At 42.4% G+C, this 16,574-nt stretch overlaps 1 protein-coding gene across 1 annotated transcript; it reads left to right on the plus strand.

Annotated features, from left to right (window-relative positions):
- The first annotated feature begins 1,082 nt into the window (after positions 1-1,082).
- LOC126506107 (histone-lysine N-methyltransferase SETMAR) lies at positions 1,083-14,783 on the plus strand. Its single transcript, XM_050149410.1, has 2 exons — positions 1,083-1,295; positions 13,476-14,783. Exons 1-2 carry the CDS (start codon positions 1,137-1,139, stop codon positions 14,241-14,243), a joined length of 927 nt encoding a protein of 308 aa, XP_050005367.1. The 5' UTR covers positions 1,083-1,136; the 3' UTR covers positions 14,244-14,783.
- Positions 14,784-16,574: the final 1,791 nt, after the last annotated feature.

The raw sequence follows: 16,574 nt of genomic DNA on the forward strand, positions 1-16,574 counted from the left end.
TGCTCAGAAAATAAAAATGCTTATTGCATTTTATAGGATGAAATGTTGCCTGAGTCTAGAATTGAATATACGACTAACTGAGATAGTTAGATACAGTGGCTCATACATGTAGTCCAAATATTAAAGAGGATGGGAAGTTCACCGCCAGACTAGATGACATACTAAGACCCTGTCACAAAACAAATCTAACTTATCAGATACATACTTAACTAAGTATATATTCAGTTATACACACATTTATTTGTATTATACACAGTTATACACACATGTATTTTGTTGTGTAAGACATCAAGATGAAAAATTCAGAACCATGCATTTTATAATGTTCCTCCATATGTATTGAACTGTAATAATTCCAGATACTGGAATAATTCAGTTACCCTTGTAGATAATTCAGAAAAAGCCTACCTGCAAACACATATCGTGGGCTAATCATCAACTACTCCCTTCTTCCTCTGAAACCTGTAAGAAGAAACTGGCACTTTGCCAGGTAGGCCCTGTCGTCTGCCTGTCTGTCTATAGCATTAATGTCTCTTCTAAAAAATCTCACTGCTCCCCTTGAGCCTCCAGCCTGTCAGTCACCAAGACCGTGAAAGCCGTGGGGATAGAAAATTACATATATCAAGAGAAGCAGAAAGGAAAGTTTAGGTATGTTAAAATATTCCGCCAGATTCAGAAACTCAGAGGCTATCTCTACTCTATCCAAAACTTCTTCCATGATTGTGTGAAAAGAAGGTAAGCTTACAAGGAGAGGACTGTAACACAAAATCCACCACCAGTCAGTCATGCAGCTTCTCCAGGGGTTCTAATCTTTATAGATACTCTGGGGTGTGTGTTCTTCCTCAGCTTAGGAGAGGCATCTACTAAACCCGCAAAAAGCTGAACATGCTTCTCAAGGTTCCCCAGAAAAACTAAAACATTTCAAGTTCTCTAACTGGTATCTGTCTCAAAGCAGTAGGATCCAGACCAAAAGCATCCCTACAATGCTGAGGGAGGAATTGCCCTCACCTGCCGCTTGTGAAAAACGAAAACTACAACTCCCATAAGGAAGTGGGGCCGCGGAATCCCCCAACTCCCAGCATCCTCCTCTCCGGAGGCCCAAGACCGTCAGGTTAGTAGGCGGAGTGAAACTGTTAATGTCTGCGGAAGCTGTTGAGCAGCGTTCCTTAGGGATAGCAGCAGCGGAGGAGGAATCTGCGGCCCTGAGAGAACAACAAGATGTAGCACGCGGCCTGGAGAACTTTCCCGTGAGAGTATGGCCTCTGGGGGTGGGGCCCAGGCCTAAGCCTTTCCAGGTAGAGGCGGGACTAGGGAGGTGGGGCGGGTGCCTTTTCGTGTGGGGGCGGAGCCAGAGGGCTGCTCCCATTTCCTCCCTCCCGCTACATCCAGGGGTTGGGCTGCGGAGTCCGTAGCCCTGCAGGGGTTGACTAGAGGGCGGCTTTATTTACCCCCGCCGGAGCCTGCACCTTTCCTTGTAGGGGCTGAGCTAGAGGCCTGCTCCCGCCGTCCCCCCCCCCCAAACACCCCGCCCCCAGCGGAGGAACTAAAGAGCCGCTCAGGACTCCAGTAGGTGAGGCCCCGCCCTTCTGTGTAGGGGCGGGGCTAAAGAGGGGCTCACTACCTCGGGGGCGGGGCCGAGCCCTTCCTTATTGGCGGGACCTCAGAGCTACACACAGCCCTAGGGGGCGCTAGGGCACCTTGCCTAGGAGCCAAGAAAGATAGACTCATAGCTCCCCCATGTGGTTACAGTTGTCAAACTGGCTGTAACTACAGGCTTCTATTTTTTTCCCTAAAATTTTTAAAATATTAGCATACAGGGTATTTGGATTTATTATGGTGTCTTAAAAATGTTCCTTACCAAATATTAGTCGTACATAATAATGGGTTTGTCGATGACATTTCCACACAAGCGCATAATGTTTAGATCATATGCACCACCACTCCTAGTGCCCCCTTCAAGTGTGTGTGTGTGTGTGAGAGAGAGAGAGAGAGAGAGAGGAGAGAGAGACAGAGAGAGAGAGAGAGAGAGAGAGAGAGAGAGAGAGAGAGAGAGACCCAGTGAGTTTCATCAAGGTTGTTTACAGAAACTTCAGTCCTCTTGACTTTTTTTTGTTACTGACTTATTGAGAATACCATGTAATATATGCTGATCTTACTCTGCCCTCCCCCAACTCCTCACAGACCCTTGCCTACCTCCTGCCGTGTCTATCCAATTTCATGTTCTTTCTTTCTTGGGAAAAAAAAAAAAAAGCCGTTGGCCTGAAGGGAAGGTTCTTAAATGAACAGGATCTAATATTTTTCTATGAACCTGTAATAAGACTTTAACAAGGATTTTACTTTATTCTATTGCTAAAATGGCGGTTCCCTGTAGTGTGTGTGGCAGAGGGGTGACTTTTTAAAGGAGCATTTTTCTCTGGTCTTGTACTCAGAACTTATTGAGGGATCAGAGCAAATCCATTTCCTGTCCTAGTCTCAACTGTCTCTCATGGAAGAATGGCCTGGTACTGAATCTCAGCCCCTAAAGTCAAACTTAGCTGAGGTCTCCTTCATGCTGAGAGGTCTTGGACGAATGTGAAAGCGAAGCCTTGGAAGCCTTTTGTGGAGAGTTTAAGTAATAGTACCTCGTTTTACAGCTGCTTTGGGAATTGCTGTTTCTAGTTCTCTGGAAGAACTCAATAAATGCCCGCTACTGTCACTGCCTCAAAGCCCCTGCTCTGACCTTCAACCCCTCTGACCGCAGCCTAAAAGTTGCCTAAGGAATTGGGAATACCCAAGATTCTGGCGAAAGAACTTTGCCCTTGGATATTGGACTTAGATGCTGCTTTAGTCATCTTAGCTACTCCACAAAGCCAGAGCTTTTTGTTTTCCAAGTGAAGATAATTTAAAATTGTATGCCTTTCCCCCATCTTTTATCAAACAAGTTGGGCTGCCTCTTCCTTCCTGCTAGGGTTTTTGTGAGCAGCAAACGGGGTAATAACTTCTATAGCAGATTTCAAAAGGCAAATCATGTCTTTAATATGCAAACTAGTTACTGTCTTCTCAAATTATGATTTGTGGCCCATAGTACATGTCTGTGTTTGCATTGATGGTTTATTTTTAACAGCACAAGTAGATAGCACTATATATACACCAATGAACCCTTAGAGCATGTCAAAGATCAAACATTACAGAATGTCTGGTAAGACTACCTGTTTGTTTTTCTTTATTTGTCAAACTGTTGAGTGCCTCTAAAATGCCAGGCTCTGTATTAGGTGAGGCCTAGAAGATGACTTCATGCATTTGGTTAGTTTTATTTTAGCCTCGAAGTATCTAATATGGCTGGAAAATGCTGCATTCTTAAGTAGCTTCAGTAAGTATTCATTAAGAATTAAACATATACCAAGTGATGAGTTGGGACACAGAGGCTGGCAAAACATGCTTCTGCCCTCAAAGCACTAACAGTGAAATGATCCTCGAACTGATTTGAACAGTTTGTGATACTGAATGAAGCGTGTGTGTGTGTGTGTGTATGTGGGTATGTATGTATTGTGAACTCTGCAAATAAATTTCCAGTTGGATATATTTTTTTTGCCATCTTCTCTAACAACAGTCCATAAAACAGTAGAATAATATAATTCTTTGTTAGCCCACTTTATTTTCAACATAACTAACAATAACTTAATTAGCCATGCAGTCGTCTATAATCTCGCCACTCTGGAGGCAAAAGCAAGAGAATAAATGTAAGGGCCACCCTAAGCTACACAGCAAGACACTTTCTCCAAAAACCAGTCGCTAGGAAGGTAGCTGGCTCAATGACCGAGTGCTTTATGCTTAAGTTCATGGGTTTGATTCCCTGCACTTTCAAAAGTTAAAGGGTTTTATATAAGTATCTTCTTTAGCATCCTCACAGTCATTAGTGTCCATAAACTCAGGGGGTTTGATGAACTAATCATAGTTTTCAAATTAAAATAAGTACCTGTCTATTTTTAAAAGGAAGAGGGAGGAGAGAAAAAGTAACTCATATGACTGATCCTTAGACAGCCATTGAAAGTCAGGAGAATGAAACTGTTCAAAAAAGATATTCCTGGTGTCACAAAGCGAGATACTGAGCAAAGTGAAGTAAATCAGCCCAGCACTGTTACTGTTGCAAAAGGATACACAATGGCCCACAGCACTGAGCAAGCACATGGGCGGGGCCAATTAACCTGTGTCTCACGCCATTGGTGGCAGCTCAACCTCACAATCTGACATGATTGGCTAATTAATAGTGGGTGGGCAAGGGAAGGTTGCAATAGAGAGTTGAGTTTCAAGTCTACCATCCAGGGTTTGGCAAATGGGCAAATTCACAAGAGTTTCACAAGATGGAGGAATGGTCTTTTGGGAGGCTAGCCATCTCGGCTAGAAATGACTGCTTCTCAGAAAACATAATCCACATTCTTGACACTATAAAACAAGCCTCATGGTTGCCCGGATTGTCTCATGGTACTAGTGGTGTAGGATGTGTGTCTTGGATCCTAGCAATGCAGGGTAGAATTCTGTATGTGGTATGGAATTGCTCCACCACTGACCTACACTCCCAGCTCACCTTCAGCTCATTTTCTTCCGTGTATTCCACATGCATAAAAGGAATCTTGGAAAAAAATCAAAATAGCTTACTTCCTTGCAAACGCTGGCTTCACAGGCCCACACAACCATTAATGCATGAAGAACTCAAGGTAAAAATAACTTTCTGTCTGCTTTGCTTTGGGATGCCGTGTAAAGAGAAAAGAGAACATTGAAATGTTCATATTAGAAGCCAGTGTATCATAATGTCCTCAGGGTTGAAAGCCAAGGAGAAAATAAACTAATTGGTTTTCTCCAGCTAAGTCAGGTTTAATCACTTGTCAGGTCCCTGAGATCAACTTCAAACATTATTTTTCAGATCTCAGCTGGGCCTTGACCAGAATTATCTGGCTCAAGGTCTCCTAATAGCTGTTAGAAGCAAAAGCAAACTGATGACTCTGGACGCCAAGTCCAAGGATTCTTCTAGCTGCATTTTCAACACAACCAAAAAAGGAAGGAGGGTTTCCACAGTGCTTCCTTAAGTATTCCTTAGGATTCGGGAAGCTTCTGTAAGAGTCACGCTCATGTTTAAAATCCTAGTACTGTACAGACTTGTGCTTGAGTTTCTGGGACTTTGATACAGAATGTTAATCAGAACAGTCCTGACTTGCAGGTTGTGAAGAGCTTCAGTGAAGCAGAACAAACTGGGTGTCTGCTGTGTGTCTAGAACTACAGACTAGAAGGACACTTCATGACACACCCCAGAACTCAGGTTTTTCCTCTGGACACACATTTGAAAAATGACACCTACACATTTAACACAGTTTAACATTCAGTTTAGTTCATGCTAGCCTAGTTTAGAGAAGAAATCATCATGAACAAGAGAAGCCACGATAGGTATTTATTTTTTAGCATGCTATATGCTGTTTCTATTTTTGTTTCCTAGATAATTATTATTTATATTTTTTCTTAAGTATTTCTTGTGGAAAAAAACTGGAATTTCTGCCCAGGATGTGGCTGCTAGGGAATCATTTCACACTGATAGTTTTACACTTATTTCTAGCTCTTGCATATGACAGTTTAAGAACAGTAAAATTCCCCTTCTTGTCTTTTTTCTTCTGCTGATTTCAAATCCCAGTATGGATAAGATAGTTACAAAGGCAGTGTTTGTTGATAAATGAAAGAAGTCTGGGCTGGGTCAGCTCTTAATCTCCTTACTCAAAATGAGTAAGTAAGCAAGGATAGGAAAGTATTTCCTAGACTGGACTTTTGTTTGGATATGTTTGCAGCCAGGAAGTTTAATTCTAGGACCTATTTTTTTCACCACCTACTACAATACCTGCTGAATTTTTCTTAAATTCACATGCCAGCCCCAATTGTAATTGTTTAGATTCTCTCTTATAGTTTCCTTTATAAGTGAGATAGAAAGAATGGATAGTTAAGGGAAGGTAATATTTTCAAAGCAAGTCCCAGGCCCTGAGTAGCATTATCTCCCTAGGAGCTTGTGTTAACCACCCCCAATATGAATATTTTCCCTGTCATAACTGTTGATCTTCAACTTACCCAGTCATTTGCCAAGAGTCACCATGATAATGTGAGTCTAGCTCTGTTTGTGTCTCCAGAGTGGGCCACATTCTGCGCTGAGAAGCCCTGGTGATTTTGCCCTGTGTTCCTGGCCACAGTCATGAGTTTTTCTGCCTGAAGTACTGCATAGTTTGTTCCAGTATCTTAAACCCAGTTGGAAACCTGGTAGTTCTTTGTTTATTTGCATCTCTGATGACATTTTCTAGCCTTTTCCTGTTGCCAGTCACAGCTTTCACCCTACCGTATTAGCCAGACTCCCTTGATTGCATGAAACATAAACACCCCTCAGACTGGCTCAAGCAATGGAGGGAAAGAATTGCCTCACATAATGGAAATGTCCCAAAGTAGCCACCATAGACCTGTCGTTTTCAAGACTCTACTGAAGTCTAGTAATATCTTACCGCTACACTTCCTGTTTGCAGAGCAAAAGGTTCAAGCCCACTTTTGGGTTGGAAAACCCACCAAAATCTACCAGTCCAGAGCTCAAAAAACCACCAGTCCCTGAGTCCCCAAACCCACCAGTCCGTGAGCTCAAAATCTCACCAATCCCTGAGTTTAAAATCCCACCAATCCCTGCACTTGCCTTAAAATTCCAAAACCCCCACCCTGGAAAACTCTGCCTCTAAAAAGTCCTATATAAAGTCTGCCTCCTGCTCAGTTCCTGTTGCTTTTTACCCATGCAGAGGCTGTTGAGGGAGCTGTGGGCCTCTTCCCACAGCCCGGCTCCTGGCCGCCTGGCTAGCTTATGGCCTGAAATAACAACACACAAACTGTATTCATTTAAACACTGCCTGGCCCATTATATCTAGCCTCTTCTAGGCTAATTCTCACGTATTATTTTAGCCCATTTCTAATAATCTGTGTAGAACCGCTAGGTGCGCTTACCGGGAAAGATTCAGCATGTCTGACCTGGCAGCTTGCTTCATCGCGTCTGGCCCTGAGAGGAGCTGCATGACATCTGAGCTCACTTCCTCTTCCTCCCAGCATTTTGTTCTGTTTACTCCACCCACCTATATTCTAACCAATCAGGGCCAAGGCAGTTTCTTTATTTAACCAATGACCTTCCTCCATCAAGAGGCAACCATCCTCTTTTGTCTCTCCCAATAAACCTATTGTGTGAGGTTTGTTATGCAATGTGACTTTGCTAGGCTCCTGACTGTGGGACACTTTTCCTTTTAGAGCTATAAACTTGTGTAGGGGAAACCCTTCCCCTCAGAGCTGTAACACTGTTCACACCTCTACTTCCCTTTCAGTACTTGGCTAGACAGGAGGTTTTGTCTAAATGGTAAACTTGATACTGAGCATTCTCTGGAGGGGTCCTACTTCATTCTTTGTGTCAGTAACCCAGATTTGTGGTTCTTTGTTCTGGCTTAGATGGTGTGCTTGGTCACACACTAACCACTTACCGATTCTCTTTAATTGTCCTGTTCTCAGTTGTGTGTTTGTTTTTGACGTGGCATCTCTTAGAGCATAGGTTGATCGGGAACTATCTGAGGCCAAGTCAAAGATGATCTTGAACTTCTGTTCCTGTTGCTTCCATCTGTGAAACTCTGGGGGCAACCCTGAGTGCCTCCACTGTATATTATGTGGTACTGGGGATGGAACCCAGGGCCTCCTGCATGCTGAGCTAATACTCCACCAACTGGCCTATAACCTCAATCCCATCCCAAACACCTAAATTAGTGATGTTCTTTTTAGCCAGGTCACCTTCTGGAGCCATCTGCAACCCTCATCCAAACTCCTACATCAAAAGTGGAGAGACTTCTGGGAGGAACTGGGGGGAAAACATGTCTGCTGTGACCAACGCCTGTTCTGTCCTTAGTGTCCCATAAGCCCAAGCAGCCTTCAGGTTTAACCTTGTGGATGAATGTGGTCCACAGATTTGTAACAGGAAGTAGGGTACAGACAGACTTAGTAAAGTGTTACAGACTGGATACATTTCAGTTAAGATCAAGCGGCACCCCCCCCCCCCCAGTTTGCAACACACTTCCCACCATCAAAGTTTGACCGTTTGCTGAACATAAGGATTCGAACAGAATGTCTAATGATTGATGACCTCAAATTCATAAGCATTTGAATAGAAAATCTAATGATTGATGACCTCAAATTATCTCTGGAAAAATGAATACTCACATAACAATATATTAAATTAGACATGGTTTTTAAAAGGTTTTGGGAGTTTTGGTTGTGGTAATATGGAGCCTCAACCTAGTGCCTTTCACATGCTATGCAAACCCTGCCACTGAACTGTCTCCCTACCTCAAAGGAGTATTCTTCACTATAGTTACTTTTAAAATCAATAAAATACTTTTCTTCTATAGTATTTTTCTAACCTTTTCTGGAGGAATAAAATGAAGAAAGATGAAGATAAAATTATTTATAATCATCACTGGTATCAGGGTCAATGGTTCTAGATCTATTTTTATTCTGGTCTGGTAAAATGGCACAATAGGTAGAGACACTTTGTGCCAAACTGGAAATTTACCTTGAAGTCTTTATAGTTTGTTCAAAGATATCTAAAGCTCATTTGGAAGTGGCTACCATTTGTAACCCAAGTGTAAAGAAACTCAAATTGCCAGATTGTAGAATTTTAATTATAGAATTGTTATATATTTATATATCGAAATATATTCATCTATCTATCTGTATGTCTGTCTCTGTATTTCTTTCTTTTTTTGGGGGGGGGGGGGGTTTCAAGGCAGGGTTTCTCTGTAGCTTTTGGAGCTTGTCCTGCAACAAGCTCTTGTAGACCAGACTGACCTCAAACTCACAGAGATCCACCTGCCTCTGACTCCAGAGTCCTGGGATTAAAGGCGTGTTCCACCACCGTTCAGCCCCATCTCTGTATTTCTATCTCAGTGCTACAGCCATATCCTGTAGCATTGTGACCCCAAATGGTGCCGCTTCGCAGGACCACTCCTACCCAACTCTGTTGACTCTGTGCCATGCCACTTTACTAAGGGTCAGAATACAAACAGTCCCCAGGAACTGCCTCCCACAAAAGAATGGTTTGGAGGGACACACTGGTGAAACTTCTTTCTTGTACCAGCATGTTCCTTGCACATGTTAGGAAAATATATATAAAAGAACATTTCATAGTAAATTATGAACTAGGGCTGTAGCTCAACAGTCGAGTGTTTAACCATCGTGTGTAAGCCCTATGTGCAATCTTCAAAACAGCAAAAGTAAATAAAATATAATAAAGTAGTCTCAAAAATATTTTTATTTTTAAGTAGAAAGAAACAGAACTCATTTTTAGGGGAAAAAATACTTTCCTGGTTAGAAAACAGCAGTAAGTCAGACTTATTTTAAAAAGAGTCATCTGTGTTGGGAAAGAAATCATTTTCTAGTTCAGTGACTTAATACTGCACTTTAGAAGGATGCGCTCGCTCCTTGAGGGACAATTCAGTTTAAAAATACTCCTCATAAAAAGGTTCACCAGGAGATCAGAAAACCTTCATTTTTATAGCTACTTCTTAAAACGCCTCAAAACCATTTACATTTCAGTGTTGAATAGGAAAAAAGCCAAAAGTGGGTTCTGGATAAGACAGCACTTGATGGACAGGGGCATCTTTTTTTGAGAGTTCCTTCATCCCTGTAGGACATCCCTACACAGCTAAAGTGGTAAGACACAATGGAAGCGGAAGCTGTTTAACTCCCCACCCCCGAGTCACTGTCTAAGCAGAAGGCTGGCCTGCCCCCCACCCCAGACTCCCACTCTTCACCTTCCTAATCTTTCAACGGGAATGCCAATCCTCCTCCAGTTCTGTGCTTTTTAAAGTATAGGCTTCTGCACTTAACTGCACAGCTCCGCTAAACCTCCACAGGGAGTGTCACTGCATGTTGTTCAGTGTCTTTCTAAAGAGGGGCCCAGGAGACACCCGTTAACAGGGGATCAGAGATGGGCAATTCCAGCATCCCGCCGTATCCTGTAGCATCGTGACCCCAAATGGTGCCGCTTCGCAGGACCACTCCTACCCAACTCTGTTGACTCTGTGCCATGCCACTTTACTAAGGGTCAGAATACAAACAGTCCCCAGGAACTGCCTCCCACAAAAGAATGGTTTGGAGGGACACACTGGTGAAACTTCTTTCTTGTATTTGTACTAGAAAAGTCCATGTTGCTTCTGATGGTGAGATTGTTCCTTACAGACAGTGCAAAACTTGCGTCTAATCATATGCCCTCTTTAAACTGACTGATTCCAGGTGAAGCCAATTGTTGAGCTGTTTCTCTTTCACACTTTATATGTCTAAGCTCACTGGACCAGTTTATGGGTTAGTCAGCTTTCTGCTATTGTAACAAAACACCTGAGATGATCAGCTTAAAAAATTGAAAGGTTGAACCAGTCGGTGGTGGTGCATGCCTTTAATCTCAGCACTCAGAAGGCAGCAGTAGGTAGATCTCTGTGAGTTCGCAGCCTGTTCTATAGAATGAGTTCTAGGACAGGCTCCAAAGCTACAGAGAAACCCTATCTCAAAGAACAAAGAGAAAGAAAGGAAGAAAGAAAGAAAGAAAGAAAGAGAGAGAGAGAGAGAGAGAGAGAGAAAGAAAGAAAGAAAGAGAGAAAGAAAGAAAGAGAGAGAGAATGAGAGGGAGGGAGGGAGGAAGGGAGGGAGGGAGGGAGGGAAGGAAGGAAGGAAGGAAGGAAGGAAGGAAGGAAGGAAGGAAGGAAGGAAGGAAGGTAGGTCGGTTGTTGGGTATGGTTATTCAAGCACTGTAGAGATTGAGACAGAAGTATTACCAGAAATTTCAGAACAACTAAGACTATCTTACCCCCAACCCTACCCGACACACTGTACATATAAGAAAATGGTTTCTTTGGGCTCACACTTTGAAGGTTGAAGCCCCATCACTTGACTTTGTGCTAAGGCTTATCTTCAAGGTGGGAATATGTAGTACAGGAAATTGTTCATGGCAGCTGAGAAGCAGAGTAAATACAGGAAAATACTGGATCCCAATGTTCTCTATGAGGGCTACGCCCAAAAAATAGGCTCCCTTTTACTAGGCTCCACCTCTTAAAGGTTACACTACCTCCCACCAGAACCACAGGCTGAGGAATGAACACATAGGCATTTGAGGTGTATTTCCCTCATGCTTGCCTTTTGCACATTACCTTACCTCTTTAAAACAATCTCATTAACTCCTTTTTGGAAAGAGGTGGATATAAATAAAGTTCTATGTAGCAACAATTTTTCTGTAAATAAAGTTTGTTAGGTTCTTAAGAGGGTTGGGTGGGTGGGGGTGTACACACATGCCATGTGTATAGAGACCAGAAGTTGACATTGCGAGGCATCCTCATTTGCTCTCCACCATCTCGTTGAGGCAGGGTCTCTTACTGAAGCTGGAGCTCACTGCTCAGCTAGACTGGCTGGCCAGTGGGTCCAGGGATCCTGCAGTCTCCACATCTCCAGTGGAGGGCGCATGTTGCCACCCAGACTCTACATGTCTTCTGGGGGTTAGAGTCAGATAGTTGTAGGGCACTCTACCAACAGAGCCATCTCCCCAGTCCTAAGAGATGCTTTAAGATTCAGGGTTTAGAAATGTGCTTCTTAACACTTGTCAGGGAATAATTAAGACAGAAGGCTTTCCATAAAGATTTTAGATTTCAGGTTTTATTTTTTCATATTTTATAAATGTAATCTTTTGAAAATGCAGGTACATATAAAACACCAAGAAATGTTTCAAATTATCCCTTTGTCATTTACTAAGACAGAATTTCTTTACATGTATCAGATCCATCTATAGTTTATATATTGATTTTTTTTTTTTTTTTTTTTTTTTTGTTTTTCGAGACAGGGTTTCTCTGTGGTTTTGGAGCCTGTCCTGGAACTAGCTCTTGTAGACCAGGCTGGTCTCGAACTCACAGAGATCCGCCTGCCTCTGCCTCCCGAGTGCTGGGATTAAAGGCGTGTTCCACCACCGTTCAGCCCCATCTCTGTATTTCTATCTCAGTGCTACAGCCATATCCTGTAGCATTGTGACCCCAAATGGTGCCGCTTCGCAGGACCACTCCTACCCAACTCTGTTGACTCTGTGCCATGCCACTTTACTAAGGGTCAGAATACAAACAGTCCCCAGGAACTGCCTCCCACAAAAGAATGGTTTGGAGGGACACACTGGTGAAACTTCTTTTTAATCAACCTATTTAATAAATTCCATTTTAGAATTATTTGTTAATGATTTAACATTTATGACTTTCTTACCCCCAGAAAAAAAAACCTGGAATGTCTCATAATGAATATATGTGTAATATATTATCAGATAAAGCTAAAAGGGAAAAAGAACCTCAGGATAAAATACTGAAGTTCATGCAGGCATCAAATTTAGCAGTTTTTGGTCAGAGTGCTTGAGAATAAACGGTTATGAGTGCTCAGCCCTAAATGGAACATCTTTATCAATCCTCCCACCCCTGCCAAGGCTCAGGGAACATCACAGAAGAAGAGGTGGGGAAGATGTAGGAGCTGGAGGATAGGAGGAGTCCTGTGAAATGCTTTCTTCTGGACATGGTGTGGCTAGTGTACTCTTGGACTCAGCAGCTGTGCTTAGCTGGGAAGACTCACACAATTAAATCAGCCAAAATCCCAGCCTACATGGGGAAATAACTCCTGAGAAACTTGCCCTAACGTAGGACCTGTTGGCAGGTGGTAGCTGCTGGCAGGAGTGACTACTAACAGGTTCCCCACATTCCAGGAGACAGCCCCACACCACACACATACGGGCAGCTCTAAGTGGGCTATGAAAAAGAAAAACAGAGGACATGAAGCTGGGAGGTGGATGTGAGGGGTGGCATGAAGAGTTATGATCATCGTTCATCGTACACACATATGCAATTCTCAAGGAATAAAGTGTCAGTTCCTGATATTCAAAATTATGAGAGAAGCAAGTTTTAGAGTTTTAAAGATTTCAATTCTTGATTATAGAAAAAATACTGCTATCTTTATTCCTGTAAGATCGCAAAACTTTCAAGTTTTGGAAGTTAGTCTTGGGACTGGAGCGAGGTCGCTGTGGTTGAGGGAATTGCTGTTTTTGTAGAGCATCAGAGTTGGTTCCTAGCACTCCTGCCAGGCAGCTCATAACCTCCTCTATGTTCAGCTCCAGAGATCATATGTCCTCTTCTGACCTCCATGGGGACTGGCACACATAGAACACACAGACACACATTCACATAAGTAAAAATCAAAATGTCTTTAAAACTTAATTTCTTTAAGTGGAGAAGGATATTCTTGGGTCATGTTTCAATGTGTTTTTGCAGGTTTGTTTTTTCATATATGCTGGAATTAGGAAATGTCTGTATCAAAAGCTGTACATACCTTACATTCATGTGAAACACATGAATGCCACTCTTAACAAACAGCTCTCACTTTTGCAGTATACTCCTGATCATGTCGCTGGGCCTGGAGCAGACATCGACCCCACACTGATAACCTTTCCTGGGTGTGCTTGCTCCGACACTCCATGTCTCCCTGGCACTTGCTCCTGTCTCCGCCACGAGAATAACTATGACGACAGTCTGTGCCTCAGCAACATAGGATTGGAAGCAAAGTATGCCAAGCCCGTTTTTGAGTGCAATGTTCTCTGCCAGTGTGGTGAGCGCTGCAGAAACAGGGTGGTCCAGCATGGTCTGCAGTTCCATCTCCAGGTGTTCCAAACAGACAAAAAGGGCTGGGGACTTCGGGCCTTGGAATCTATACCCAAGGGAAGATTCGTCTGTGAGTATGCTGGGGAGATTTTAGGATTCTCTGAAGTACAGAGAAGAATTCACCTACAAACAGCACATGACCCAAATTACATCATTGCCATCAGAGAGCATATTTATAATGGGCAGGTCATGGAAACTTTTGTCGACCCTACCTATATAGGAAATATTGGGAGATTCCTGAATCATTCTTGTGAGCCAAACCTGTTGATGATTCCTGTCCGAATTGACTCAATGGTACCTAAGCTGGCACTTTTTGCAGCCAAAGCTATTTTGCCAGGAGAAGAACTCTCTTATGACTATTCAGGAAGGTTCCTGAACCAAATAAGCAGTGAAGACAAAGAAAGGATAGATCCTAAACAACTAAGAAAACCTTGTTACTGTGGCGCCCTGTCATGTGCCACCTTCCTGCCCTATGACAGTTCACTATACTGCCCCTAGAAAAAACAGACACCAGTTAGGAAGGGAGATCCTACCTACCAGCCTCGCTTCAACCGCACCCTGCTTCCTCTCTGGTGAACAGCTACCCCCAAGAGAAGTATACCTTGTAGTCAGTGTCTTGCTCATCCCAGTAAGAAAGACCAGGGGTTGCCCAGCCCTGCCCCTGCCAGGATGCCTAAATACAACTCAAGAATGTGATAAAATGTCCAGCTGTACCCGTTCTCCAGAGTACTTACCTTTACAGATGACTCCTTGGGTGTCATTTCTTCTTGGAAATCAGAATTTAGACTAGATGACTGAAATTGGAGTAGCCATCCAGAATCCAAGTTGACCCTGGGAAAGGGTCACACTGAGCAAATCAACAAGAGATCTGGACGTATAGAAAATGCTGCTAGTCCTGACGTCTGGAATTGGAGATGAGAAGCCTATGATACTAAAGCCACTGTTGCCTTGCATTTGAGCAAAGCTTATGATTCAAGACCTCAGCCTTGCTTTCTAGCTAGTTTTATCAATAATAAAACTGTTTGTTTTTTCTGTCTCTTTGACTCCTGATTTTATTTCTTGTTTCTAAATATGAATTAAGGAGGAAGGACGTCATAACCTGCTAAAACCTAATAATCACCACAATAATGAAGTAAAACCATGGGAATGATTTCCATTAATAATCAGGTCAGAAAAGGAAGCCTGTTGTAAAGTTTTGGCTACACTCTTGGCTGTGTCCCAGAGCTTATGAAGTAAGGTTTCAAAAGCTCAAACAACCTCACTCCTTCATTTATTAATAACATAAAAATAACCCTGTCAACACCATAGAAGCAGATGGGAATTGTATAACTCCATTTAAACTTCTGAAGGAACAAAGGCTTCTGAATGCCTTCCTTAAATCAGGATATTATAAAAAAGCATAGTTAATATAATCTGGGGAATATAACTCAATGGTGGAGCACTTGCCTACCATGTAGAGGCTCCTGGTTTCAGCCTATGGGGGGGGGGCGGGGTTCCTGCGTATACTGAAGACCACCTAGACATTCATCTTATAAGCAACTACTGGATTATTGTATCTTCCATTGGTGGTCAGCCATTGTTGGACTAGCTAGACCACAGCCTGCAAACCATTCTAATAAGTCCCATTTATACAGATAGATAATAGGTGATAGTTAGATGATAGATAGATAGATAGATAGATAGATAGATAGATAGATAGATCATTCTATAAGTTCTGTTCCTCTACCTGTGGGTTATGAATTTGGGGTCACCTAAGACCATCTGAAAACACAGATATTTACATTATGATTTATAACAGTAGTAAAATTACAGTTACAAGGTAGCAATGAAATAATTCATATGGTTGGAAGTCACCACAACATGAAGAGCTATATTAAAGGGTCACAGCATTAGGAAAGTTTAGAGTCCCTGCCCTAGAGAACCCTGACTAATACAAGGCTGCTGATTGCTACTAGGTACATTTACATGTTTAGGGAGGATAGTAAAATATTCTAGAGTTAGTGGAGACTGTTGGGTAATTTGTTATACTTTTTTTAGTTTTTGAAGTCAGGATTTTGTTGTTGGGCTTTTCTTTTTTTCTTTTTTCTATTTTCTTTTTACTCTTTGCTCTTTAGGGCCCACCACCCAGCTCCCAAATAAATATACAGAGACTTATTCTTTCTTATGAATGCCCAGCCTTAGCTTAACTTGTTTCTTGCCAGCTTTTCTTAAATTATCCTGTCTCTCTTTTGCCTCTGGGATTTTACCTCTCTATGTACCTTTCTTTACTTCTTACTCTGTGGCTTGTTGTGTAGCTGAATGATTGGTCCCTAGAGTCCTCCTCTCTTTCTCTCCTCTCCCTTCTTCTCTTCTCTTTTATTTATTCTCTCTGCGTGCTAGCCCCACCTACTTCTCTCTCCTGCCTAGCTATTGGCCATTCATCTGTTTATTAGACCAATCAGGTGTTTTAGACAGGCAAAGTAACACAGCTTAAACATTCCACAGCATAAACAAATATAACACATCTTCAACTAATATTCTACAATAGGGTTTCTCTGTATAGTCCTGACTGTCCTGAACTCACTTTGTAGACCAGGCTGGGCTTGAACTCAGAGATCTGCCTGACTCTGTTCCTGAATGCTATGTGTCACCACTACATGGCTTGTTAGGTTTTTTAAAAAGAGAGTTATATGAATTATAGCTCCACTTTCTGTTTAAAAAAAAAAGAAGAGGGGAGAAAAGAGAAGAAAGATGACAACCCAACTTAGAAACCCTAAACATCTATCCAGATTGGAGATAATATCCTTAAGTCCCAGAGAAATGTTCCCCTTCTTGCTTGGGTTTTTTGCT

Source organism: Alexandromys fortis, unplaced genomic scaffold, assembly GCF_014885135.2.
Source record: "Alexandromys fortis isolate MF-2015 unplaced genomic scaffold, M_Fortis_MF-2015_v1.1 scaffold_48, whole genome shotgun sequence".
Classification (NCBI taxonomy): Eukaryota; Metazoa; Chordata; class Mammalia; order Rodentia; family Cricetidae; genus Alexandromys; species Alexandromys fortis.

Excerpts from the sequence above, each read along its gene's own strand:
- LOC126506107 (XM_050149410.1), top strand. The coding sequence starts at position 1,137 with ATGTCTGCGGAAGCTGTTGAGCAGCGTTCCTTAGGGATAGCAGCAGCG. Across the intron at positions 1,296-13,475 it reads CCAGGCCTAAGCCTTTCCAG|TATACTCCTGATCATGTCGC; the intron begins GTAGAGGCGGGA and ends TCACTTTTGCAG.